The sequence below is a fragment of the Mycteria americana genome, chromosome 6 (genome assembly GCF_035582795.1).
Source record: "Mycteria americana isolate JAX WOST 10 ecotype Jacksonville Zoo and Gardens chromosome 6, USCA_MyAme_1.0, whole genome shotgun sequence".
NCBI classification, from domain to species: Eukaryota; Metazoa; Chordata; class Aves; order Ciconiiformes; family Ciconiidae; genus Mycteria; species Mycteria americana.
Genome location: NC_134370.1, coordinates 35,759,024 through 35,785,758, shown reverse-complemented (window position 1 = coordinate 35,785,758; position 26,735 = coordinate 35,759,024). Strand labels below are relative to the sequence as shown.

The 26,735-nt window shown below is 40.6% G+C and overlaps 1 protein-coding gene across 1 annotated transcript in view; it reads right to left on the bottom strand.

The window, feature by feature from the left end:
* The window catches only part of REEP3 (receptor accessory protein 3), a 40,986-nt gene extending 23,230 nt beyond the window's left edge, over positions 1-17,756 (bottom strand). Inside the window, exon 1 of the mRNA XM_075505304.1 lies at positions 17,644-17,756. Within this exon, the coding sequence (XP_075361419.1) occupies positions 17,644-17,675 (32 nt within the window). The 5' untranslated portion in view covers positions 17,676-17,756. The remainder of the gene's footprint in view (positions 1-17,643) is intronic.
* Positions 17,757-26,735: the final 8,979 nt, after the last annotated feature.

Sequence of the window (26,735 nt, the reverse complement as noted above, 5' to 3'; positions counted from 1 at the left end):
CATCTTTCTTGCACTAAGCCACCCAAATCCAGACAGTCAAATGTATAAATCTCACATTTACATCCCCATCCTCTTCTGAATGTGTAATATGTATGTAATTTCCTCATAATTTAATTTAAAAATTATAAAACACAACTTCAGAAAAATCCTCAACACTGAACCATATATTTTCTTACCTTTAAAGAACAAAGAAGGCTCTAAGAAAAATAATTGGTTTTAATTGAATTTAGGACAATAAAGAATTACTACCTGATTTCAAGTAAGAGTCAAAGCTAGTTAATCATGTATAGCTCTTTTCTAGGATGCATTCACTTCCACAACACAAGACTAGATCTGAACAAATCTTCTGGGCATGTTTGCAATCTTTGCATACATTGGGCCTTTACCCATACAACAGAGTTGTTAATGGCCGATAGCAGCAGAGGAGCTAAAGGGCACCTCAAGCAGGTCTCCACAAGATCAGATTCCTCTGTAGTGGGAAGGGATGGTGCACTGCAGATCACTTAAAACAATATTGATATGGAAAAGCATAACTGGTGTACCATAGCAGCAGTTTAAAACGTGGATCTGGATGCCCAGAATTTCACAATTCATGTTAAACTGGAGTTAACAGAAGATGGATCCTGAAGCTCTTTTATATGTATAGGCAAGCAGCTACTCCACTACAGCAGAGCTTACCTATATGTTTCAGATGTTGAAATGCCTTTTGAAAGAGTCCGGACTACTTGAATACAAGTTAAAAACTTCATTTCACCCAAATAACAGGAGATCCAGAAACAGAAGGAATATGAGACCAAACACCCTTCATTTTGATGAAATTCTGTAGGCAACAGCTCTTCCTCTCATTTTTGTCCCTGTGGAATACCCTGTTCAGTAACCCATCAGCTCTAATGGCTCTCACCTTTCCTTGCTCTTCTGGCTGAAGTTATAACCATTACATATCAGAGATAAGGAAAGCCTTATTAATCCTAATAACATAACACAGACTTTATAAGGGCAGAAATTCTTTTGTTCAAAGACACAAAAGAAGTTCCTGAACATCATAACCACTACCAACTCTCAGATGGCTGCATAATTATATGCCAGCAGTTACTGGTCATCTATGCACCTCTCCCAAATTCTCAAAAAATAGTCCAAAGTTATTTAAATAGCTACTAGTAGCTGGCACATGCAAGCTTCTTGCTATGAAGCATACAAAAAAGAGAAACAGTTTGAATCTTTCACTTAACAGATTTTTGGTCTATACTTTTCCACTCACTTTACTGTCAAGTAGCACCACTTCTATTTTAAAAAAAAAAGTTATATTTTTAAACAGCAATTTATCCTCTGAATGTGTCATCCTGCAAAATCTGGTAGAAACAAGAATTGGGACAGAATGGAATTTCTTTTGAGTGCACTGCTTCAGAAACAATCTTCAAGCAGAAAGCTTATTACAGTAACAATAAGAAAAATCATAAAGTTAAGCTAAAAGACCTCAAGTTAAACAAGAATACTAGCACAAGACAAATACAATAAAGGTAGCTAGTTCTCCCCATCTAGCAAATCTTTATGTTACTCAATACTGGTCAAATCAAGAGTCAGAAAAAAAATCCCTATTTTAGTACTCACTTTTTTCTTTTAAAGAATTCTTCTAGAAATCACTTTTAAAACCAAAGAACAAGAAACTTAACACTACAATATATCATTACTTATTAGTGTTCAATACTGCTGTAACATGGAAGTGTTAGAAAAACTGCCACTTGTCCCAAAAAACTGGGTAGATAGGACTGAGAATGAAAAACATCAGCACATTTAGCCAGTAATAATAGGAACCAGTACTGTGAAGTTTTTATCTCCTTACAGCCAGAGCTGACATTAAGCGTGGCATGATGCTGCTGCCAACTCTGGCATCACTACATCCTTCACACTGTCAAAGTCATCTAATCTTAGTTAAAGCTAGCAGGCAATTTAACAGTAGAAAAGCCAACTTTTTGCCAGTGAGTGTAGTTGAAGGTCAGCAAAATTCACTTTTACCCTGAAACTATATATCATAGATTAGTATACAGGCAAAAGAGAGATCACTGCAGCTGACTGAAGCAGAAACACATGGAACAGCAGCAGCAGGGAGCCTAGGCACAATCACTGACAGAGAGCTAACAACAGCCAAACATTTTCTAATAATTCTCCTGTTTGCATCGATACCCCCACAAATATCAAAGTTGTTAGCAATGCCTACTGCTATGCATTATAAGCGCATCCCTCCTCTGGTATTTCTACAGTAAATATACAACAAACTTCAAGGATGTGCCCAATTATTCCAAGGTTTTTCAAATTTAAAAGCTTAAGAGTTATTTTTAAAAGTGCAGTTTGTATTTCAACACTGGACATCAGCACACTGCACTGATGTAGTGGACAAAAACAAAGCCAGTTTCCACAGATGGAAACAGATTTCAGCCGAGTGTGATGTCATTTACTTCATTTTACCAGTAGATATATGGATAATCCTGCTTACCAATGTAATTTTACTGCCAGTTGTATGCCTAGCTATTTCAGTTTTTCAGCTGTACTCAGCAACTAACATAGCACTCCTTTTTTGGTACAGCCACTTCCCCTGCAGACACTTTGCTCATTTAAAGACAAACATTTCTCAAATATACTAGGAGATTAAAATCAAAGACAAAGAAAAAAAACTATCAAAAAGCCTTGAAATCTGAATAAAACAATGTATTTGTGTATCCATACAGCTGTATTAAAACAAACACAACCTACTGCCTGTATCATCACATAATCTACAGTCTTACAGTTTAAAAAGCTTTGAAGTGCACAACTATTTGAAAAACTCATTTCTGAAACAAAGCAACTGAGTTTACATTTGACTGATAACTGAAAAAAATCAGTCACTTGTACACACGTTGCTCTGGCACTGAGCATATTTAACCTGGATAGTAAACAACTCTAAAGGTAATGTTTAAAAAAAAAAAAACCACCAAATGAAAGCCACCAAGTCGCTCAAAAAGACTACTTGCATCCAGACTCCCAGAACACTAAGCCATTAAACCAAGACTGCATTTAAGACTTCAGACTGTTCACATTGCCAAAGAATTGCCCGAAGCAAAGAACAGTGTTTGGCACTTTATTCTTTTGTTCCTCTGAAATGCAGAAAGACAAGGGCCACTAGTGTTCCCTCATAGTAAAAGCCATTCAGGAAACTCAGTATGAGGAAATTCAGTATGAGATACTTTGCAGACAATGCCATTTGCTAAGCTTGCTTTCCTTAAAAAGTTTTGATAACAGAGATGACACAGATTTGTCCACCCACTGACAGATTGACGATCTTGGCACAGACTGATACAGAGCCAGCCATTTGTTAATGTGTGCATCTACAGGGGAAATATGCACCTACATCCTGAAGGGTCACTTGACAGCATTTGGCAGGTTGGAGAATAAAAGAATTCTCCCCAACTCCACAAAACCATGGAAGTGAATATAAATACCTGATATACTTCCTTCCTTTGCTGACCATGCCCAGTTCCCCTTCCCAATACTAGTCTTTACCTGCAAGTTATGATAGGAGCATCTTCCATTCCTCTTATATACACACAGCAGCTTTTCTAAGAGCTGGTCAGACACCATGGAAATACCAGAAGTAATATAGAGGACCCCCAGCTCTGCATGTGTCTGAAACCCTTAACTGTACTGCAGCATCTATGCAGAAACTAGGTCTGATGTTGTTAGTATTACTTTGCTTCTATATGAACCATAATTACTATTCCATGTTACGGTCAGCAAGTTTAGCTTAAGCAAAGATTCTTTCAAAAGGTAAGTTTGCTAATGGAAACTACATAGCAGAATGAAATCTAGCCTGAAGAACAATGCTCGAGTCTTTGGCTGGCTGTTCTTGGCTTTAAAAAGGCAGATACAGCCATACTCCTTAATGTGTCCACTGCAGTTTCAATCAGCACACACTGGAAAAGCATAAACATTTTTGCTTAGACTGTATGCTACTCATACACTTGTAAGCTACTCGCATAAGAGATAAGCAGTTGGAATTTTTTTTCTCTTTTTTTGGCTATAAAGCTGTAAGGCTAATCAGTTATGCATTAAGTTATAACTGCTGTGCATCTCTGTGTGGTACCCTCATGCTCAAAATAAGGCATAAGGAGTATCTAAGAATCCTATTCAGGAAAAAAAAAAGCCTGCAATTAAACTGAAAAAGCAAGACCCTCGGTCATGCCTGCCAACACCCCCTGAGGGTTACAACTGGGCATAAGTTCTAGACTGAGCCAGCTATCTCCTAGGTTTTTACATGTCCAGACAAACAAAAGGTCACTCTGGCATTTTTGTCCTGAATGTTTTTGAAAGGCATTATACTAAACAAAGTCTTTCTCCCCAGCACCTGACAGAATTTAGTTCTATTTTGCTACTGGACAACATTCAGATATACAACACTAACCATAACAATCTACATTTAAAGACTATGTATTCAAGTAATTACAAAAAATACACATGGACCAAAATGCTAGTCTGTTACAGGGACAGGGGAACATGAGGACAAGCTCCTGAACCTCACACCAAATTGTATCCTACTTTTTCAGTCCCCTGCCTTGGGCAAGGAGCAGGGGAAGTCACATAAATCCTATTAAAAGAACATGCCTGCTTAACAGCAGCAAACCTTAAACTCAGCAACTCCCTTGGCAGATTACAGTTACCAAAAGGCAGGAATGCTATCAGAAACAGATCTGTTAAAATCTTCACAGCATTCTTATATAGCAAGTATCCCCAAAAGTAAGAAAAGTCTTAGTTAAATAATATACCCACTGACAGATCCGAATAAAGCACATTCTTGAGCAGAGCAAGAAGCCTATTAACCTTCCAGCTTAAGAAGCTGGAATTCTCCAAAGCAACTGCCAGATTATTCCAAAGCACAACATAACCAGAAGTAATGCAATTACTCAAGCAGTTGAAAATCACCTGAAAGTTTTAAGGGAAAAAGTGACCTCCCTACCAATCCCACTAGAAACTGGGACTTTCCTATGTCAGGAACATTTATTTAATAAGTCCTAAGTATAATAATTGCAAGCAGTCCAAAATGAGACAATTAAGCCTTTCTTCCAGTGCAGAGCTCCAGGCTCCATTACATGTATCCTATCTACTTGTGTTTATGGAATACTACTTTATTGACTTATCCCAAAGTAGGGAACCTGTTGCCAGATACTCTTCAAGTTCTCTCAACACAGAAAACAGCCCTGCCTGAACCTTGAAAGTAGTCTAAAAAGAGCACAGCAAAAAAAATTAGAAAAAATATCTTCTGTAAGGCATGTTCTGTACTGGAATCTGTGCGGAAGTACTGACATACTTACAGGCAAGATACATCAGTAAGATTGATTGCTTATTCGCATAGGTTCACCAGGTTTCTCCCAGAGAAAACAAGATTTAGATGCCAAGAGAACATTCAAACCTTTAACCCATTTTCTCTGCAGAGAAATTTGCATCCAAAAATGAGGATTTTCCTTTCCTGCCATTACCTTAAGCAAAATTCACCTATAAATGTATCCTCTTAAGAATTCCCACTTGTTTTCTCCACATGCTCAAGAAGAGTTGAAAGCACTGGAAACTCTCATAGCATTTTCTAGGCTGCCTGTTACTCATTCTACTTGCTACTACAAAACCCTACATAACACAATAAAGATCAGAGAGTAGTCTTAATTAACAATTCACTTGATACCTGAACACACATTAGATGTGCTACCTCCTTCAGCAAGAATTAACCTTGAATTTCCAACTCCCAGCCTACATATGGCTTGCAGCCTATTAGGCCAGTTCAGTCAGCCAGCAATATACTCCAAACACAAGTCCCTTGAGTCCCACTCTCCCAACAACAAACTTACTATACATGTATCCTAACAGCCCTCTCTCAGGGGCCTGTGGCAGTCTGGAACAAGGTACTGCTAAAAACTGCTGAAGCAAAATCTAGGCTACCTTCTCTAACAAGTCAGCCTGGAGATGGTCTTTCACATGGACAAGCTGCATCAGTGCTCCAACAACACAGCTCTCCCAGTCACTCTCTTCTCAGAGTTGACAGGGCATTACTGGTACACAAACCCTGTGAAACAACTCACCTCTTGTTTACGTCTAGATCACGTACAGTGCAGAAGTACTTGGGGAGAAGCTATTGCATATCAATCTCGCTAGAAGAATCTATGCCTATGTCTGGAGATGGTGTCCCAAATTTTTGTCCAGGCCTGACCAATTTTTATTGTGCTGCTGGATAGCCTAGGCGTATTTTAACAGAAGGGTATAACACTGGAGACATCATCACCATGTCATTTAAAAAAAAACCACCAGCTCTCAAATCCTGTTCAAAACATACAAAGGCCCAACAAACCCAGTAGTACAGAAAATTCCAAAAAGCTAGTATTGGAAAGCACAATAGGAAACATAGTAGGAATAGAAATTGTTATAAAACTTAGTCACTTCTCTGCATGCCTACCTATTTATCACTTTATTTTAACATACATGTTTGACCACTGCTGTAATAGTATCCTGACTATCCCTGTACTATTTCCTGTTTACAGACTTACTAAGCTCAACCACATGTGCAGAACAGTCAGCAGGTGAGCTCATAACTTCCAGGCACCCACACTGAGGAACTGAAACAAGATGCATCTGTAACACTTCCACATGATAAAAGAGCAAACACTGAAGGCCTTCAATACAGAGTAACCCCTATTAGAGAACTTAAATCTTTCACCTAGCTCTTACCTCAAGCTCAACAGCGGAATTTCATCCCTGCTAGAGAAGCATTAATTTCCAAAGCTGCTCACACTTACTTCAAATAAGTTATCTTCCTTCAAATCTACCTTAAATAGTCCCTGATTTCACCTGTTGCTATGCATGTTTACCACTGGAAGCTAAGTATTTGTGGCCTCACAGCAGCAATGTGTGTCATCAGGCAGGAGCACAACTGAACACCGAGAACTAGCCAACAACTGGGAATGACTGCATCTACTTCTCACACAGCTCTTAAGAGAACGTGGCATGACTTTGTTCAAAGAAAAAGATGTGTCCTTGTAATGAACTGTGCTTTTCTTTTAATGATCAGCAAGGACTGACAGCTGGATTAAAGATGTCAGTTAGAAGAGACCAACTAATTTGTTATTTTTCATTTTTTTTTCAAAAAGGTCAACCCAACTCTAGTTTTCAGCAGATATTTTCTATTTTTATTTAGTACATGCATCAATAAGCTTACTCCATGGAGCAGGTGAGCAAGAACACAATTATTTTTTAAGTTTAAAGATGAAAGCTGATATCTACATGGATGTTCAAAGAAACTGTCACATAGCATAAACTCTATTTCAGGTGATTATGCTTTAAAAGAGTTTACATAATAAAGGTGATTGACAGAGAAACACATTTATGAGCTTCCCTGGTTTTGAAAAAGGTCTTTACACTTACTACTCTCAGAGGTACTACAACCTACACATACAGTTTTCATGAGCAACATGATCCTCTCAATTTAGGATACTTCTCATGAGCTCCTAAAAGATATCACTAATTTAATGTAGGTGAAGTGCTGAACAAGATTAACACGGACATGTCAAATTCAAGAATGAGGTGTTTAATTCTGTCATGAGGTTTAAAGTTACATACGCATTTGATACTTAGTTTCTTGGCCTTGATAAATGTAAGTAAAAAATTACCATCTCTCTTATTTACCTACTTACTACTCTTAGCTTCATGTTTAGTGTCTTCAAAATAATTTTGGAAGATCCTACAGGTCTTTTTAATTAGTTCTTAATTTCTGCATAAGAATATGAAGTCCTTCATATCAAGGATACCCTAGAAGAATCCAGGAGAGACCTTGCAAACACCTTCCATTTTAATCCCATTTTAATCTAAGTGGTACACTGAAAAAATTGTTCATTACAATAACTTCAACTAACTCATGTAAAGTCAGTGGCCACTTCTTTTAAGAGGTTTCTCTGCTCCGTGCCACAGTAAATTTCTCCAGCTCCGGGAGATCTCAAAGATCCCAGTCCTGGTGAAATGACCAAGTAAGAATCAGATTTGCATATGAAGATGAGCTTTTATCCAGTACAAACTTGGAGCAGAAGCAACACTAATACAGCAACACTAATTAAGCGACAAAAGTTCTGCAGTTGATAGAAACAAACTACAACAAATACTGTCAAAAATACATGAACACCACTTCCCCAGAATAAAACCCGAAAAACTCCAACAAAATACATTCTCATTACAGCAACTGTACTTAATGTTTAAAGTAGCCTCACTCGTTAAAGTATCTAAGTCCCAAAGCAAGATAACTCAGTATCTTAAGTGGCAGTAATCTCTTTCAGTGATGGGAAAAAGAAACTTCTGGTTGCCTGAAAGGATCCAAGGCCAGCTTTTTCTTTGTTAGTGCTAACTAGGCATATTTACCCCAAGTTATATTATCTTCAATCAAGCTATGGAAGTTGTGATGGGAAGCCTATGCATAATTGCACAATATAGACATCCAAGCCTCAACTGCATGAGATGGGGAGAAGTTCTTAGATATACTTTAATACAAAGTGTTCAAGCATATTTTCTCTATTGTCTCAGCAGCTGCATAAGGAAAAGTGACCAGATATATCCAGCACTCAAATCATAGAAGTTCATTCATCTAGTACTTCCAATACTATTTTCAATATTAGAGGAAAAATAGTTTATATTCTCTCAAGTTCAGACTATAAAGTCGTGCATATCATCAACCATTTTTGGAATCTAAAGCTTTCTTCAGCTTTGGAAAGTGGCTTTAAACCTAGCCACTGCACTGGAGTTTCCGCATCCTGGCCTCAGCCATCACTTACAGTCTAGACTCATTCCCTCTAATACCTCAGGATGCCATATAGTTAACAAAAACGGATTTCCACTTGGATCCTTACTTTGTCAACTTGGCTTTTTCACCTTACATTGGTCTGCTACACACTTTGGACAAGTTAAAGTTAAAATCCACAATCATGCCATTGCTTGCTGCTCTAAGAGAATATCTTCTCTCAATATTTTTGGAGCACCATCAACATCAAGGAACTGGCTATAGGAAACTAACATTTAAAATAGGAGTGGTCCCAACTAAGAATTGCTTCTGCTTGTTCCAAGGAAAACCACATTTTATTTTTGAGCCATTTGTAAGTGAAAGACAAATGACACTGCATGTAACCATACATTCATCATATGGGTTGCTTTTTTTTTTTTAAATGAAAAAAGTGTCCAACACTGTTACAGGCCACACTATATGGAATATTAATCTGGCTGGCTAGCTTTAGAAAGAAAAGCGAAGTTCATAACCCAAAGGCCCAGAAAGCTCCTACTTAATCATTACACATCCTAGAACCTAAGGGTTTTGTTGCAGACCAGCCTCAAGGTCCTGCCTCTCCCAGGAATATGCTACAAAAAGACAAGAATTTGAGCAAAGAAAAAAGTGCAACCACACAACACCAACTCTAAGTAAAAATTAGCCTTCTTATCTCTTCCCCAGACAGCTGGGTTTTTTGCTTTTGATCATCAGAAGTTATTTACATCTCAATTTTTGCCTTAAGGTCCCCGATTTCCAAACAATTCCATTAATCTTATGACCCAGAAAAGTATTTCTGAAGCCTCTTAGAGCATTCAAAAACCAAACTTCCCCACTGCACACAGGAAAAGACTTCTATGAAATCAGTATTTGGCAGATACTGTTGAGATAACATCTGGACTTGTTCCAAACCATAGGTGTTTCTTCAACTCTAACTGGTACTTAGAGAACTCTGAATATGCTCTTAAGACACCAAGTCAAGAACTGACAACATGCAGAATCTCTACCAAACTTACTCATGTAGTTGTATTAGTACCCTAACATTAACGTCAAAAATACCATGCTAAAAGAAACCTTCCTTTCCTCCTTTCTGAACACCAATCATTTACTGGTTTTTCTTTAGAGACTCGTGCATTAATAAGTAGTTTGAGGGGTAGGTTTTGTTCTTAAAAAACAGATAATGCACACTGTGCTAGTTAACCAAAGGTTCATTTTTGACAGAGTTCTGTTAACACAAATATGCTTGATTGGTAATACATAAACAGGCTAAGAAACCAGAAGATAGAGCAAATTTAAGTGTGCCTTTTCAGAAAGCTCATTTGCCTGATTCACATTATCCTCTTCACACAAATGTAAATTCCATTGTGTCTCAGGCATTCAAGGTTAACTTTTATTCAAGAAAAACAAACACTCAAAGTTCTATATGTAGAATAGTAAAACCAACACTGCTTATATTGCATCTATGGCAAACTAATGACTGCCAAAGCAGTCATTTAAAACATGTATTTTATGTTTCTGTGGATATACTGTCTTCCAAGTAAGCTTTTAAGCTGTTCACTGCTGAAAAATATGAATAGATCAGCTGGTTCTCTGGCTTCTAAAACAGTCTAATAGTAAATACACTTCAACTGAGTAACACTAGACATGCTTTTAGACATAAAGGAAACCATGTGCTCTAGAACAAAGTCCTAGTCTGGGAAAAAAGATTAGCAGACAAAAGTGAATAATAAGAGCACAAAGCCAAACAATTAACTTTTTTTTAACATTACAGTCTAAGGTAATGTTACTATACTATTAAAACTAATTGAGATCTCTAAGCTAGTGACCATTTTCCTCACTCTCCTTTCCATGGTTTTGATCAATGAGTTACAAAACAGGGTGGGGGGAGGAAATAACAAAACCAGACATGATAGGAAGGCACAAGCACAAACTGTTTTCTGATCTTCCCCTTCAAGCACTGCAAGTTCCAACAACTTTATTAACAGAAGAAAATAAAGCATTATGTCAGACTTCTCACTTCAGGAAAAATTCTGCTTTGTGAATCCTTGCATTTAAACACTGGGTTAAAGGCTTTTGAAAAAAATTGCAGTTTTCAACATCAAATGCAAGTTCCAACTGTCTTCAGGATATGTGAGCAGTATTTCAAAGATGATAAACACAGGGAAAACATTAATCTAGTTAAAACCACTTCCACGTCGATGCTTGCATACTAGCTATAAAACACAACAGAAACAGAAGTAACGCCCTATTATTTTGTCAGTGATAAACTGAACTGGAAAGCAACAGTGATGGCTTACAAAAGGCTCAATCCAGAGTTAGCCACTATGGAGTGTTTTATTTCCCCCTATGTCCAAAAGCATCTCATCAGATTGGTTATTCAGTGCTACCGAGGCCAGTCATGTTTAAAGACAGAGTGGTCAGCAAAAAACCTGCAATAAGATTTCCCACCTAGACTCTATACAGCTCATCTCATTTGTCCAGTAGTAAGTTGTTACAATCTAGTTTGGCAAGTCTTTAAAATTTGAAAGATTCGCAACAGAGAGATCGTATTGTTTTCAGCTGTAATATTTTCTTCTCCAAAAACCTAGTATTTTCACATAATAGTACAGATTTTGAAATTCCAAAATTTCAAAAGCAGAATAAAAAGGATCAAAAAGCTTACTGAAAGCTTCTTTACACATGAAGCACCAGAACAGAGGGTTTTGCCAGACATGTTTTTACATACATTTTTTAGTAATTTCTTATCAAGGATTAAAAGTATTGAGCCAAAGCAACTTTTTTTTTTTTTAATATCAGAATTTGGCTTGGGATCTTCCTCAGCCTTATGTGAGCGTATGAGTTGGCTCTACATACAAAATAACCAGGAAAGACAAACCATTCCATCTAGGTTGCAGAAATTCTTGAGAGCCTAAAATACCCTCTGTCAAAGCAGACATCAGTTTCTGGAACATGCAAGAGTGGAGGTTGTTTGTTTTAATTAGAAAAATCCTTTTTTGCCAGACCACGGAGTTCTCGGTATTTCTTTATCTACAATGCATAGGACACAGGTGTGAATTTCAGCACATTTTGTAACAGAGTACATGCCAAGATCGCTAAGCAAGAACATCAGACTCCACAGTATGCCTCTAGTTGTGCTCCATCTGTTTTGCGCAAGCTTTAGCCCACCCGCCTGCCATAGGCTGTGAACACCGACCACAAATGCTCTGCATCTACACAATCCCATAAACACAAGAGAGAAAAGAGCAGCTAGACTGAGTAGCAACCATTGATTTAAGGAAAGGTGTGCCAGGCCAGCAGTGGGGACACTTATTTCTAACAAATTGTCAGAGCTAGTCATTTTGCATTGCACTAACTTACAGAATAGGTATTACAAGTCATATTTAGGGAGCACACACTTTTTGCTGGACATATTAGGATTGCCTAACTGAGAAGCTGAACTATTGGAGAGAAGTGCTGTGATGATTTCATTGCTCAATTACATAAATGATTTTAAACTTTCACACAGACAAGACAATACACTTAATCTCTAGACTTATATATGCTTACAGATTTCAACCTATAAATTTTAAGACCCTTTAAAAAAAAAAATGACACCTTGTTTGATTAGAACAGCTGCACTGTTATTACTGGAACTAGTTTCACTACAAGAAAGAATAAGCAGCAATGTGCAAGTGAAGAATGTAGTTTCAGAGTATGCTTTAATCAGTCTGGTAATATGCTGATGCCAAAAACAATGCTGCTTTTGTCCTGCAAATTTTCATTCTCAACACGGCACTTACCTAGCAACTACATGACAGCAGCACAAGCTGATGCAGTTCACTGCAACTAACAAAATATCAACCTCTTTCAAGCATGCTAATTTTCATTTGGGTTGACAAAACAACCAGACTTACCCTGTTGCCACACAACTTTTGGACCCTGTGGAAAGTGGAGAATGAGGAGAGGGTGAAGGGCAGGATGGCCCCTCTCAGCAACAGGCGAGTGAAATCTGTTTAAGCACAGAATGAAGCACCAAGGATAACTGATACACGGAGACTGAATCTTTGCAGTTCTGTGGCGAGACAGACATTTCAGCACATCTCTCCATCTCAGTTGCTGACACTATGACAGCAACTCCTTTTCTCCCCCCACAGATGCAGCAGCAATTTATAGGCCTTTAAAGTGGAAGGATACTGGAAGGCATTCAGCATCCAACAGCACTCAACATCCTTCATACTTCAGCTGGAACCATCCTGCCAGGAGAAGAGCAGGCTACAAATAGTCAAAGAAACTCTCCCACAAATGGCCCTTCTGACTTGAAGATTAGGCTGTATGTAGTTATTCCTTCCACACTGCATGTAGTCGTATCATTACTTAATTCCGTCTGACAAATTATGGTTGTTTCAAGACATGTTTGACAGCATGTTGATTAGCAAACAAGAGGGTAAATATTTTTGTACTTACTGCTTTTAATTAAGAAATTTGTATTCCAAGATCAAGACATAATCCAGGTTTACAAAAAACAAAGCATACACAGTTACATAAAACATCACCACCATGCTAAGCCAGATATTTCTGACAACAATCCAGTCAATACAGAAGCTATGGCTTCAAGCACCCATTCTCAGATATCTAGTAATTCTAGGGGCAGCTGGATGTCTGGAAATGTTGAACTAACAACAACCAAAGTATTAGAAGTAGAGTAAGAGAATGCCTTTGAAACTACCGTGAAAGAACCAGCTCCAATTTGTAAAGTAGCAAAAGCTGAAAGGGACTAATACTACTACCTACCTTCAGGTCACCTCCTGTGCACCCCAGTCTTTGTCCAGCTTAATGTAGCTACAGTTATAATCTAATATCAGAACCAAGGAATGCTTGCTGAATCTTTTACTTGTATATCTTTTGCTCCTTGCAAGGCTCTAAAATGGGCATGGGGAAAGAAGGCATTATAAGTACAAGCAGATAGAAAAGTCACAAGCACCCAAGACAAATACACCCTCCTTGTGGACCACTACAACTCTCCCTTCTAGCAGTCATGACTGCTGACCAACTTTACTGAAAGCAAAACATGTATTTAAACATGAGGGTAGAGAGAGTGTTGCAAAGCAACACAGATGGGGGAACTTTCATTTTTAAGTGAGGAGGGGGGAAAAAGTTAACAGGCTACAGCAGACAGTCTGCTTTAACAGATTGCAAGAACAAAATGGCCATCTACTTTGTATTTAGGATGCTTCACATCTTTGCTTGGCACAAGAGGATAGTCTGATCTCATCCATACCAGGCTGTGACTGACAAGTACTCAGCATGTTTACTATTAAATACTGTCTCAGCAACTGATGTGTACACAATTGCTCAGACCTTACAAATGAGAAGAATGAGCAATCAAAGCAGGCAAAGTCGGGCACAGGCTCTATTAGAAGTTAACAAGATGGGCAGCCACAAATTTAAAAAGCTATTCCCACCATTAAAGGCTAAGAACTTGACACAGTGTACCACTTTGAGAAGTTTTCTGAAACTCTGAAAGATATTACTTTCTTCTTGTTCGTTTTGGAAGCGGAAAAAGGAAAAACCCTGCAGTGATCATTATGAAACCTGTTGCAATAGCCAGTGTGTTTTGGAATTAATAACAACCTATACTCACTACAGCAGCATCCTATAGACCCAAAACTTCAAAATGAAAATATGTTTTAATTATGTGCTTCAAGTCTTCTGCTTCTTGACAGAAAGAAGAAGATGTGCAACTAGTACAAGGCATTTCACATGTTTAGATGCCTAAGCATAATAGCATTTATAGAGCAAAGGGAGAAGATTTCATGAAAACAAAGTTTTGCCAAAGATTATTATGTGGAACAGTGAATTGGAACCACTCCCTGTTTCCTGTGCATGACGCTTTGAGACAATTCACATGCAATTAAGAATTCTAATTCTCTACTACCTCCATTCCCTAGTTTCTTAAAGCTTTAACCAAACGATTTTAGTGGAGTTGATTAACTCCAAATTGCAAACTCTCAAACTGAATCAGAAGTCAGTTTGCTTGAGATATGCATGTCAGAACAAGGCTTCCACGTCAGAAGTCAGCAGAGGGCACTGTGACACACCTACAAATTAATATTTTGCTGCTCTTTTGGCCCTGAAAAATAGGAGGTCAGTCAGGAGAGGAGAATTCTGCTGCAGCCAAAACAACTGCTGCTCCTTCCAATCAGCAGTCAAGACAACAGGTATTCCTGATGGCTGCCCACACACAACAACAGGGCTTCTTGGACTTGCTACGGACAGCATAGGATATCCATAGCTCTCATGTACAACAGAAAGTCACCACACCAAAATTAAAACACTACATAAGAACGAACCTCAGGTCTTAGCAGCTACATAGTGGTTAAAAATATTTCCATCTTTCTTATGGCATTTAAGGAAAAGGTAGTATACGCCTTCCGAACTCATGACACACAAGTCACAAACAAAGCCACTGGAACAGGTATGTCTGGAAAGAGACCAGGAAGAAAAACAGATCAAACAGAGGAAGATAGCATAATGGACACTGAGAAAAGAGGACAAGGAGGACAGTCTCAAGACCACTGAAATTAAGACCTCTTATGTCACACCACATATACTTCTCTGCTACTTCCCACCTTCCTTTTCCACATGAATTTTGCTCTATTAAGCAAAGTTAAACAACAGTCTTGAAGCTGTGCAAGTTCTCATGCAACACTTTCCTCTTCCTAGGAAGCTGAACACTGGCGAACTAGTGAAGTCCCACAGCTAGGAAACAAGGACACAATAAGGTGGAGAGGATTTATAAATAATATTAAGGACTCCCTTTTTAGCAAAAATAATTAGGGCACACAAATGAATGACCAATGGCAGCCAGAAAACTAAACTACACAGAACTGCACAATACATTGTCCTTTATTGCCTCTTGCAATAATCTGTGGATAGCAGTAGCTATTCTCTTCATTCCTTGTGCTGTTGGTTAGGCCCATAGAGGTCTTAATCTGCAAAATGCAAATACAACCCGTAGCAATTCATTTCAGGGAAGAATAAACGACCAACTTCACAAAAATCTGGTGATTAGAAATTGAGGTGCTCAGCATCACTGATATTACCATTACAGCCAACACAGTCTAAGCTGTTGTTAAAATAAAAAATTTCTGGTTGGTGCTTTTACGTAACAAAGTAGAAACAGGTTCAGCAGCTACGTTTGACGTACAGAAAGTAAGCGTATACGTCTTGCCTCTAGTGCTGTGTATTGCCCATGGGAAGACCACATTGACAAAGCGCACGAATAGCAATTCTTCCCACAGCCCCTCTCTTCCAAACCAACATCGTCCTTTGCCAATCCTGGAATGCAATGCTCTACTTCACAAGTTTAAATTATCTGACATGTCTCAGGGAGGGCAGGGAGAGGGAGAAGGACTGCTACTTATCTAGGTGAGTAGATTGTGGCAGGAAAACATACGTGACAGTATGAAAAGGCTTCCTGGCAACAAATAAAGTTTTCAAATTAAATTACACCAGACAGCTTAAGGGGGATGTTCGTCACCAACAAAACAGGGAAATCCTATTACACCCTGCTTTGGGTCATACACTCCTGCTACATACTTTGCAACAGTTCAGATGTTTGTTGTACTGCTTTGTGAGCAGATTCACTTCATTTGCCTGGCAAAAAGTCACACACAGCAAATCTCAGCTCAAGCAACCCAATAAGCACTGGGGCCCCCACAGTCACAGAGCTACTCAGCAAGGAGCACGAGGAAGACTCAGTTGCTCAAATATTACTCAACATTTATTAGGGTATATTATTCAAACAAGCAAAATAACCCATAACCCATCAGTTTCATGAAGGAACAGTACAATGCCTAAGAAAAAGACCAGAGGTTGCACTGGAGTTTATTCTTTCTCAAACAGAACTTGGACAACACTTAAGATGGTACTTTTCACCTAAGAAAGTTTGCCCCTTCGGTTGACAAAAACTCAACTTTACAAAGACCAGTACACAATAACACGGCCAGTCTATCTTTTCATCAGCTTATGACCTATACTCACCACAGCCCCCCGTTTCATACTCCCAACCGTTCTCCTAGCCCTTTCAGCTCTGTCACAAGTTGAAATGGGAAACAGTTACCAAACAGATTTCATAAGTTAATTTGGATCAATTTACAAGCAACCCTCACAATTTACAGCGGGAGATGCACGGTGCGACCAGAAGAGACGACGTGCGCTCACCAGCAGCCTGATGCCGGTTTTGCGGGCACTTCTGGGAGCACAACGACCTTCCGAGGCACCAAACAGCTCAACCGCTGCCAGACGAGTGTCATTCTTGGGCACAACCGTAGGTCCCGCTACCTCACTCGTTTCGGGGGAAGAGGGGGGCAAACGCTCTGAAGTCAATAAATTCCTAAAAGCGGAGCGCTTTGTTTTAACACAGCACTTCTAAGCCGTCGGTTGATGCAGCGCCGTGGCACTTCGGCCCAGACACCCACCCCCCTCACCGCCCCGGCAGCCCAGCCGGCACCGCACGACGCAGCCCCCCCCCCGCACCGGAGAAAGCCGCCCCCCGCCCTGCCTGCGCCGGGAGCGGCAAGGCCAGGGCGTGCCTTGCTGGAGCGGCGAGGCCGGCCGCCCCGCGGCCCAACGGCAGCTCAACGGACGCCCAACGGACGCACGGGGACCCCAGCTGAGGGGGACGGGGGGAAGGAGGAGAGGGGCGCCGCATCCCTCCCAGCCCCGCCGGGGGAAGCCCCAGACCGCCCACGCCACTGGCGACATGCCGGCCCCGGCCCCGGCCCCGGCCCCGGCCCCAGCCCCAGCCCGCCGAGGGCCGGCGCTGCCCGCTCCCCCAGCCCCACACTCACACGACGACCCGCGAAATCATCCAGGAGACCATCGCGACGGCCGCGGCGGCAGCACGTCCCCTCAGCCGGCCGGGCCCGAATGGCTGCGGCCCTGCCCCGCCCGCCCCATTGGCTCGGAGGCTGCGCGCATGCGCCCTGGCGGCCGCGCGGGCCCGGGCGCGACGGGAGGTGCGGGGGGGGCGCGGGGCGGGTCCCTGCCCAGCGGGAAGGGGGGGAGGACGGGCGGTTTATTTACCCCGGCGGCACGGCCGGCCTCTCTCAGGGAGGCGGGCGGGCCCCACCGCCACTGCTTCCCTCCCTCACTCCCTCCCTCCCTCCCTCCGCAGGCCGCCTGTGCTGGCGGGGCGCTCCCGGGGACGGTGCGCGCTGGGAGGGGCTGCAGGCAGCGTTGCGGGCAGTGCTCCGCCGTAAGGAGGGGGCTGCGCCTCCTGCCCGCAGCTGCCGCCTCTTGCCTGCCCCTGCCTGCCCTTCCTGCGCGGTGGGGTTCGTCCTCCGCCGTCCTTGCAGCAGTGCCGTCTGTTTTCAGGCTGACACGTTAAGGCATTCTTTGCACATCCCCCGTCGGGCCGGTGCACGAAGGAGATAGAACGGATACGATTAATGAAGAATGCAGTAAGGCACCCTTTCTCCCCTTCTCATCTCTTCCCTTCGAAGCGCAGTGACAGACTGTAGCGAGAAAGGCAGGTTGGGACACTCACCCCTTGCCTGCAATTTTTCCTTATGTTCCCTGTTTACTTGCATTCTATTTGCTGTAGGACCCATCAAAACATTTGTTTCACACATTCAAGTCACCTAACGTTGGCCTTGCTGACCTGGAGACTGCTCGCTTGCTGTGGGACAGAGCGTGCCAAGCCACTTGTGCATGCTGGAGGGGTTAGATAAGGGCACAGGACTTCACCCAGCTCACATGGGCTGAAGCCCTCCCTTCCGAGCAGAGCTGTGGAGCCAGCTGGCTCCCCAGGGCTCCAGCACTCATCTGAACCACTGCGGGAAGGTGCCAGCTCCTACAGCTTTCTCCTCAGTGTTTGTTTACAAGCGCTCAGTCCCAAAGGCTGTCTAAGGACACGTCCTTACGTGGGCCGCACAGACTGCTACGTGCAGTTGATTGAAAACTTCAGGTGACTGGGAGGGTGGGAGGACATGAGTGGGAAGGATTAGTGCCTGTGTGCCCTGTACCTTTGCTCTGTCCCTAGACACCTTGTTATCAGCTGCTGCCCAAGGCAAGACACTGGGCAAGACAGTCCACAGCATGACCCAGTCCAGATACTCTTGACAAGCTCATGGTCTGGCAGGTCGACACATGCAGGAGAAGCTGAATACTCCCTAATACTTTAGCTAATCCATTGCAATCCATCTCTGCATAGCAGCTTTACGCTTCATGCAGAACTGTTTGTAGACATAAAAGGACAATATTTTGCTGAAACAGACTGCTTCATCTTTTCTCAGAAGAGGAGGTTGTAGAAAGTTCTGCCCATGCCATCGCTGGAAACATTCAACTTTACTTTTCCGATACCCACAAACGTAACAGAGTGATACCTGAAGATAGATAGATGCTACTGAATGTGCCACTCAGCAGTTAAGGTAGAGAAAGAGGAAGTTATTGCTTTCAGCATCATTCCTGCTGACTGTTGCGGTGAATGACATGGCAAGGTCAGCATCACAGTCTGTAGCAGAAATTAGTTCTTCAACATGTCTTTAAGTGGGGATAATACATAGTTTTCCTACCATACAGTGAGAAGAAATGGCTTAAGCTTCATAAACTATTGTCTTATTCAGATGAGAGGTGCTAGGTGAGCACAGCATGGTTTCTGTTCCGCAAGCAAGTGCCAGAATTCCTTCTCTACTCAAACCAGTAAAACCCAGTCGCAGGCATCTTCCCTCCTCTTCAGCCTTCAAACACAACACGTGCAGTCAAAAGGCTAAGAGTGACTTGGGAAAGAAAGAAGAGGGTAAATAAACAAGCACAGAACATTTCAGCAATGGCAGTGTTTGAAAACTGTCGCTATATTTGTATACTGTGAAATTTGAAGCTTGAAATGGGGAAGCATACAATAATATAAAAATCATTTTTATTTTTACCATGCAGGGATTTGGTCTTGAAAATAATGATATTAGCCATCTTGGGTCTCTCCTTACTTTGACCTCTGTAGGGGGTAACTCATGCAGAAAGAGGTAAAGAGGAATTTGTTTGTGGGCAATTTAGAGTACACCACTCATCAATCTTATTTTTGAAACAGGCCTAACCTGAATGCATTCTTCATTGCATTCAATGAAAGGAGAAATCTGAACCACTACTTATATGCCCCTTGAATAACAAACCTCTCCAGTGGCAGACTGTACAAAGCAAACTTGCACAGCAAAGCATTTGAAATATAAATTACACAGGAGAGATTACATTTTAGACTCCAGTTCTGTAAACTCTTGCTCAGAGGTGGATCCTGCTGCCTCATAACATGCCACTGAAGTTTGTAGCATTCCAGTCCATCTAGAGCAAAGTGCAAGATGAGAGCTCTAGTTTATAGCATATTAAATAAGCATACAATACATTTCTTTACTGCAAGCAATTGTGTGTTTGATACTGAGAACCATTCCAGAAAAAGACTGATACTCTTCTCTACTGTCTAAGATAGCATATACATTAATTCCATAGCTGCATATTTTATTTTGTATGGAGTATGTTTAAGAGAAAAAACACTCTTTATTTTGTATAAAGACATTTATTTTTTCTTTCATTTGTTACCATGGCAATACTGTCTCTGGTAGAAAGCTAAATTTACATTTAAAGAGGCATTTTTTAAAAGGTAAAGGCAGATGGTTCCTAAGAGTAATTTATCTTGCTAAGAAGATTATACTTCATTTCATAGAATGATTTGAGACTTAATTCAGTGCAGCAAGCTGGGTGGTGTTTGCTGGGCCCCCAGCAGACAGGCACGAGGGTGCCACATGGGCTTCCCCGTATCCCAGTTCACACAGAATGACAACCCACACTCCTGCACGGCAGAAACACAGGGAGCGGCGTAGCAATTAGATCCATACCATGTACTTATTCAAACCTGGGGTGTCTTACTCATATGTCTGTCTATTTTTATGTAAGGAAGAGATTTACAGATATCTCATTATAGGATATTTTTAAGCTCCCCACAAAAGCCACTTAATATAGTTAAAAGTTGCTTTAAATAGTTTTAACAGTGTTTGGAAAATCACTTGTAAAGGTCACCTGCCCTCAATTTCCTTTGAACTTCTTTGGTATAATACAATATATATATATATACAAACATTAATGTTTAACTTTCACCTCCTTTACAGGTAAACAAACGTTTTTCATACTTTGCAGCTGTGAAAACAGCAATTGAGCAACATTTAGGAATATGCTAGCTAGTTTCTGACAGAGCTTTTGATGCTGACTGTGGGAATTGTGGGATTCGGTCCTCTGCACTAGGAGGATGAGCTCCCCAAAGACAGCACCGCTTTCATGCAGCTCCCAAAAAAGCACATATGTTAATCATGGTGCTGGGTTTTTCTTAACATTGCTGTTTTGTATGAATATATTCTAACTGAGTCTCAAATATAGAACAATTTGAACAAAAATTACAGAATTCTTTCAGTTACTGAATCATAATAGAGATGTTTGTAATTTTGGAGCCAGAATATAGAACAGATGATACCAGTTTATTTGTCAAAACAACAGAATACAGAATGGGTGAAGATGATTATTTCTTGGAATACTCTAAGCCAGTGTGATTCCCATAACTGATTATTAATGAATATGGTTGAAATTTATGGTTTATACTGCCTTCAAATATTTAACTCTTCATGTATCTTTCATATGCATAAAGTGACAGCAAAGTAGGCTCTGATCACCAGACAAACAGCCCAGTAGTCCTACTGCCTTCATGGGATTTAATCTGAGAGTGATCATTGGGCAACACTGTGGACATTTTATGAAATCAAAGCAGCTGCAGCTTTTGTGCAAAATTCTGGACATGCCACTTCTTGCTCACATGTGTGTTCCAACCTCCCAGTGCAGCATCTCACTGGGGAACATGGCAAAGCCATTTAGTGTCTAACACAGCTGTGTCTTAAATGATTTTTACAATACAGAGACAGACAGTATACCAAGAGGTCATAAGTTTATTTTTTCAGCAATATGTTTGTGACATTTATTAACATTCCAAATTAGGAATGTGAAGCATCCAAACTAATGAAAAAAGAAAAAGAAAAAAGTTTAAAATCTGTACTTCTGCATTTTTTTTTTAATCTGGTAGGTTTAACCACTGTTGTTCTCACAGTTTTATTACACACAGTCTGACATTCCTTTTAAAGCTCTTGCTTCTATATTAATCAAAACCTAAGAATTTTATTCATTAATTTCTTCTCCTCTTGTTAGCAGATATACCTACAAAGGCAAAGCCTGAAAACCCAAACAGCAACACAATGTTAAATTCATGGTTTGGGGGGTTTCAAGTTAGTTTCCTGACTTTTGGGGCCCTAACAATTTCAATTAGTATGAATTTTAAGCAATACAGGAGTTAAAAAGTCATCTAACCGGAGTTGTAGGATGACTGAACTGCATAGCAGAAGGAAATCTTTGCAAGTAGAGAAGTTAGCAAATGCAAGAACAGGCCCAGAGGTTTGGTTTTTTTTTTTTCCCCAAGAGTACAAAAGAATGATGCCTAGCACTCTTAATTCAGTGAGCTATAGGTTAGGGAAAACAGATAAGGCCAAGACAGAGCACTGAAAGAACTCCAGAACAGCTCTCCTGTCAATATAAAACCAAAGCATTTTCATCACTCCAGCACTAGCCTGTTTTGAGTGCAGCATAATAGAATATAACCAGGCAATTCAGGCAGAATCTGATTAATCTAAGCATGAACATTAAAAAGGTACTCTGCTTACTTTTTTTTTTTAAAGAAAATTCACTGTGCTGTGAAAAGGCTTATCACACAACTGTTGATTGGTTGTATCAGTTTTTAAAGACTGGTTGCAATGGGTTAAATGGCTCTGGTTCCTTGTTTCTTAGCAGAAACATAAGAGCAGCCCTTAGGACTTTTTTTCTCAAGGGAAACATGATCTAAAGAGGAAGGGGAAAGTTCAGAACGGCTCCATCTAAGACTTGTTCTTCTGGCAGCAATCATATGTCCATCCTACCTTATTGCTTCCATTTGGAGTGGAAAGCATATGAGATGCAGGCCACAGGGGCAAGCAGCAGCAACAGAGGAGCTGATTTCCACGTCTTCAAGAGTACCTGAAAGACTCTCACAAAGCAGCAGTGCCATACCTATCGCTCCCCTACTTCTGTATTGGTAAACTATAGCTAGAAATGTTTTTGACATGTATTGCACATGGACCTGCAAACATTACTCTGTAGATAAGTGTAACCACACAGCAGGGTTATACAACAGTGCATCTCAGTAGGGCAGTCCACTGGACAGACTTGTATAGTTTATTTTTCCCCTGTTCCCAAGTAGAGTGGCATTAAAGCTGTTAACTTGTTCAAAAGCTGCAGCTGAAAGTTACAGTAAATATATGCCTCTCTCATGAGAGCAAACCCATTTTAAATGATGGGCTACACATACTCTGGTATCTGTTGATCTACCTTCTCTCTGTGTTTTGAAATCTGTATACAGAGACACAGACCAAAGCCATATTATTCCTTCCTGCCTGGGTAACATCATCTCAGCTATATTCCATCACTACTTGTGATGCACCACATTTAATAATTATAGCAATCTGTTGGAGATTTTTTTTTTAAATACACTTTCTGCTTTTGATGTTTCTGTTCACTATGGAAAGCTTATGCTATTTTATAGTCTGCTGACTAAGCTCATATGCACACCAGCTGCATTTTATCAGGGAAAAATGTTTGCCTTTTGTACTGGCTGATAGATTTTACTTAAAATGAAGAGGAGATATACATTCTTTGGCAACACTTAGAACCTTGTTCAGCATGATATCCATTTGTAGAAAGTCATAGCCTCCAGCTAAACAGTGCACCAGCCCATGGCCATCAGCCCAAGCAAGGCAGGAAAAAAAATATATCTTAAAACCAGAAAGGGCAGATGTTTTGTCCTACCTGTTCCTGAAGCCTTTCAGCAACAAAGATTGAACACCTTTTCTAGGCTATTTATTTACTAGTCCTTCATTATCCTGCTAGGAAGCTTTTCCTAGTACCAAAGTTAAGCTGAGTCAAGGGGTATTCAGGACTTGTTATCCCATCTCCCTTAAGCTTGGAAGGAAAATTGTTAATTTCCTTTTGCAGCAACTTCAAAAACCAAAACCAGTACTTAAACTATTACGGCTTCCCTTGAAGAAGCAATCCCAATTATTCAACCATTTTATGGCACATTTTCTAGGCCTTTAGTTTCCCTTTATTACATCCAACTCTTCACTGAAATGCAGAGCCCAAACCCACACACACAGCTCCAGAGGAACCTAATCAGTACTGAGAACTGAAGGGCTACATCGTACATTATCCAGCAAGTCAAAGGCTGCCAAAGGACACCAAGCTATCAGGTTTCCCTTTCCTTCTCTCCCAACCTTCCAGGGCAACACAGCATGATTAGCTGGGAGAGCAACTCAGCTGGACCACTGCTGTGAGCAATTCCTACATACAACCAAAAGTTAGTCTTCAGCCAGCTGACTTCATTATGCCCTCCCTGTTCATCCTAAGACAGGTCAAAACTACTGACCGCCAAATGCATTTAAGAAAGCTATTTTATTATACAATATCCTGATGGTTTTTTTCTTGGAGCAATGCTTTCTGTCCTTTTCTCCCAAGAATTGTTCTCTCTGCATTATCCCCTAAATTGGGGAAGAGATCCCTTTTTATAGATCTTAACACTGGAAGGAGTATTAAATCATTTCAGCTGACTTAAACCCAAGACAGAAATCATTCATTCATGTGTTGTGTCAGATAACCTTTGTTTTCTAGAAGGGGTGCTGCTGACAACAAAGGATATTGATTTGAAGGCATCAGGGCATTGATTATTTTTTTTTTTTTAATTTTCATCAGTAAAATGTTTTTCCTTGTATGAAACTGGGCACATGCTTTTAAACTTTGAATTTGCCTTTAGTTTCCAGTCAGTGGTTCTTGCTATGCTCTAAGTGATAGATTAAAGAGCTCTTTCCCACTCATTATCTCTCCACAAGGGTTTATGCGTGCAAGTCACCTTTCAATTTCTTGACAAATTAAACTGCAAGCTTCTTTAAATGACTTCTTTTTCTAGTCCCTAAATGCTTTATGGTAGATTTCTAGCTCTATCCCCAAATTTTTCCAGCACTTTCATATACTGACGTTGTAACTGGATTTCTGTTAACTCTATGTGGCTTTGAATGGCATAAGATAATAAATTTGCCACCTACCTTTTATTCTCATTAATAGAGGTAACAAAATACTTCTAGCCACTCCATCATATTGGGTGCTCACATGCAGTTGTTTGTTCTCTGATGCAGGCATCTTTCTTGCATGCTACTTCTCAATACCCTGGCTACCAGTCTGAAGGCTTTGTTGATGTATGTATTTAATACAACAAAATCTACTTTGCTTTGAAGAGCCCAGTTTATTAAGCACTTACACAAGGATGCTGTTCTCCCCTGCTGGAAGTTAGGAGGGTTAGCATGAGGCTCCCCGGGAATCTTCAGCCACCCAAGAAAGAGGGAGCTGGGACGGACCCCAAAAGCTCGATAGGAGCACTCTTGTGTCCTCACTCCTGCAAGTGACACAAGGATTCAGCAGCCCACACTGTATGGACTGACTGCCCTCCCTTCCTCCCCACCTCTGATTAAGCTTTGATTTCAGACCCCAGGATAAGCTTGAGAGGCTTTAAGTTTCTATGATATATAGCACAATCTTACACAGTGTGCAGGTAGATTAATAGCAACAGGATCATCACCCCTTATATTGTATCCAACTTTCACAGTTTACAAAGCTTCTAGAGACAACATTCATTTCCACCCTGCAGGAAACAAGCACTTGCTTCTTCCTATACAGAGAGTGACTAAGGTCAGCACTGAAAAAAAAAGACACAGGTTATATGGAAAATTATATGGAAAAAAGTTTGGCTTTTTTGTTTGCTTGCTTGTTTAGCATTGCTAAAACAAGCAGATGTACACAGCATAACGTATCTGTTGATCCACAGGTCCCTTACTTTAAATGGAAACCATTTGTTTCTGCCTCAGAAAGATCTTTACACCATCTTCTGTGGCAAGGAAGTCATCCTTTAGTCCTTTCCTCTGTTATTTTAACAGGACATTACCAGCTAATAGGGTAATGTTTCTATGGAGTCTTGTATCCTTAGAATACAAGTGCAAGCTGTTTAAGGCATTAGCAATAATTGTCAAAGGCTTGAAGCCTCTCTGGGGAGCAGGGGGAGGCTTGCACAGGAATTGTGTGCTGCTAGAAATCCCTACCAGACTGCATTACTCTGTACTTGCTTCAGAAGGCAGCCTGAAGATGCATCTCGTACTAGGAACTCTGCCACCTTCTCTTTCCAAATAGCCTTTTAGTTCTTAGGAAAGTTGACTCTGAAAAAAATGGAGCACAGACAGTCTTTCAGCCTGTCTAGACATTCTGGATGCTGAATGTTTAATGTCCTGGTATAGCATAGCTGGACTATAGCAGTGGAAAGTGATGAAGGCAGGAAAAACAATAGGCAGAACTTCTGGTTTAACAGGCATAAATACACTGCTGCTTTAGTTGCTCTGAGCTGGTACTCTGCAGGAAGCTAGGGAACAATTATCTACATTATGTCAAGGAAGCTCTGTCTAGACAAATCAAAACTTCTTCCCACAGAGGTTTACCCTTTTTTGCCTACCCCTTGTCTCCCAGAAGTTGCTACAAAGAACTGTTAGCCATCAAAAATGAACACTGAAAGTCACCGTCCAACAAGTGGAAGATGGGAATCAGGAGCTGGTTTGTTATAGCCCCCTTTCCCACCATATTCCTGTATGGTCACAGTTCTTTCACATGCTCTTTTTTCATCTTCTCTCCCAAGTCTGAAAAACAATTCACCATGATACATGAAGCCAGAAGTAACACACAGGAAAAAAAACCAAAACCAAAATGCAACCCAAAAATCAGGAACCTCAGCAGC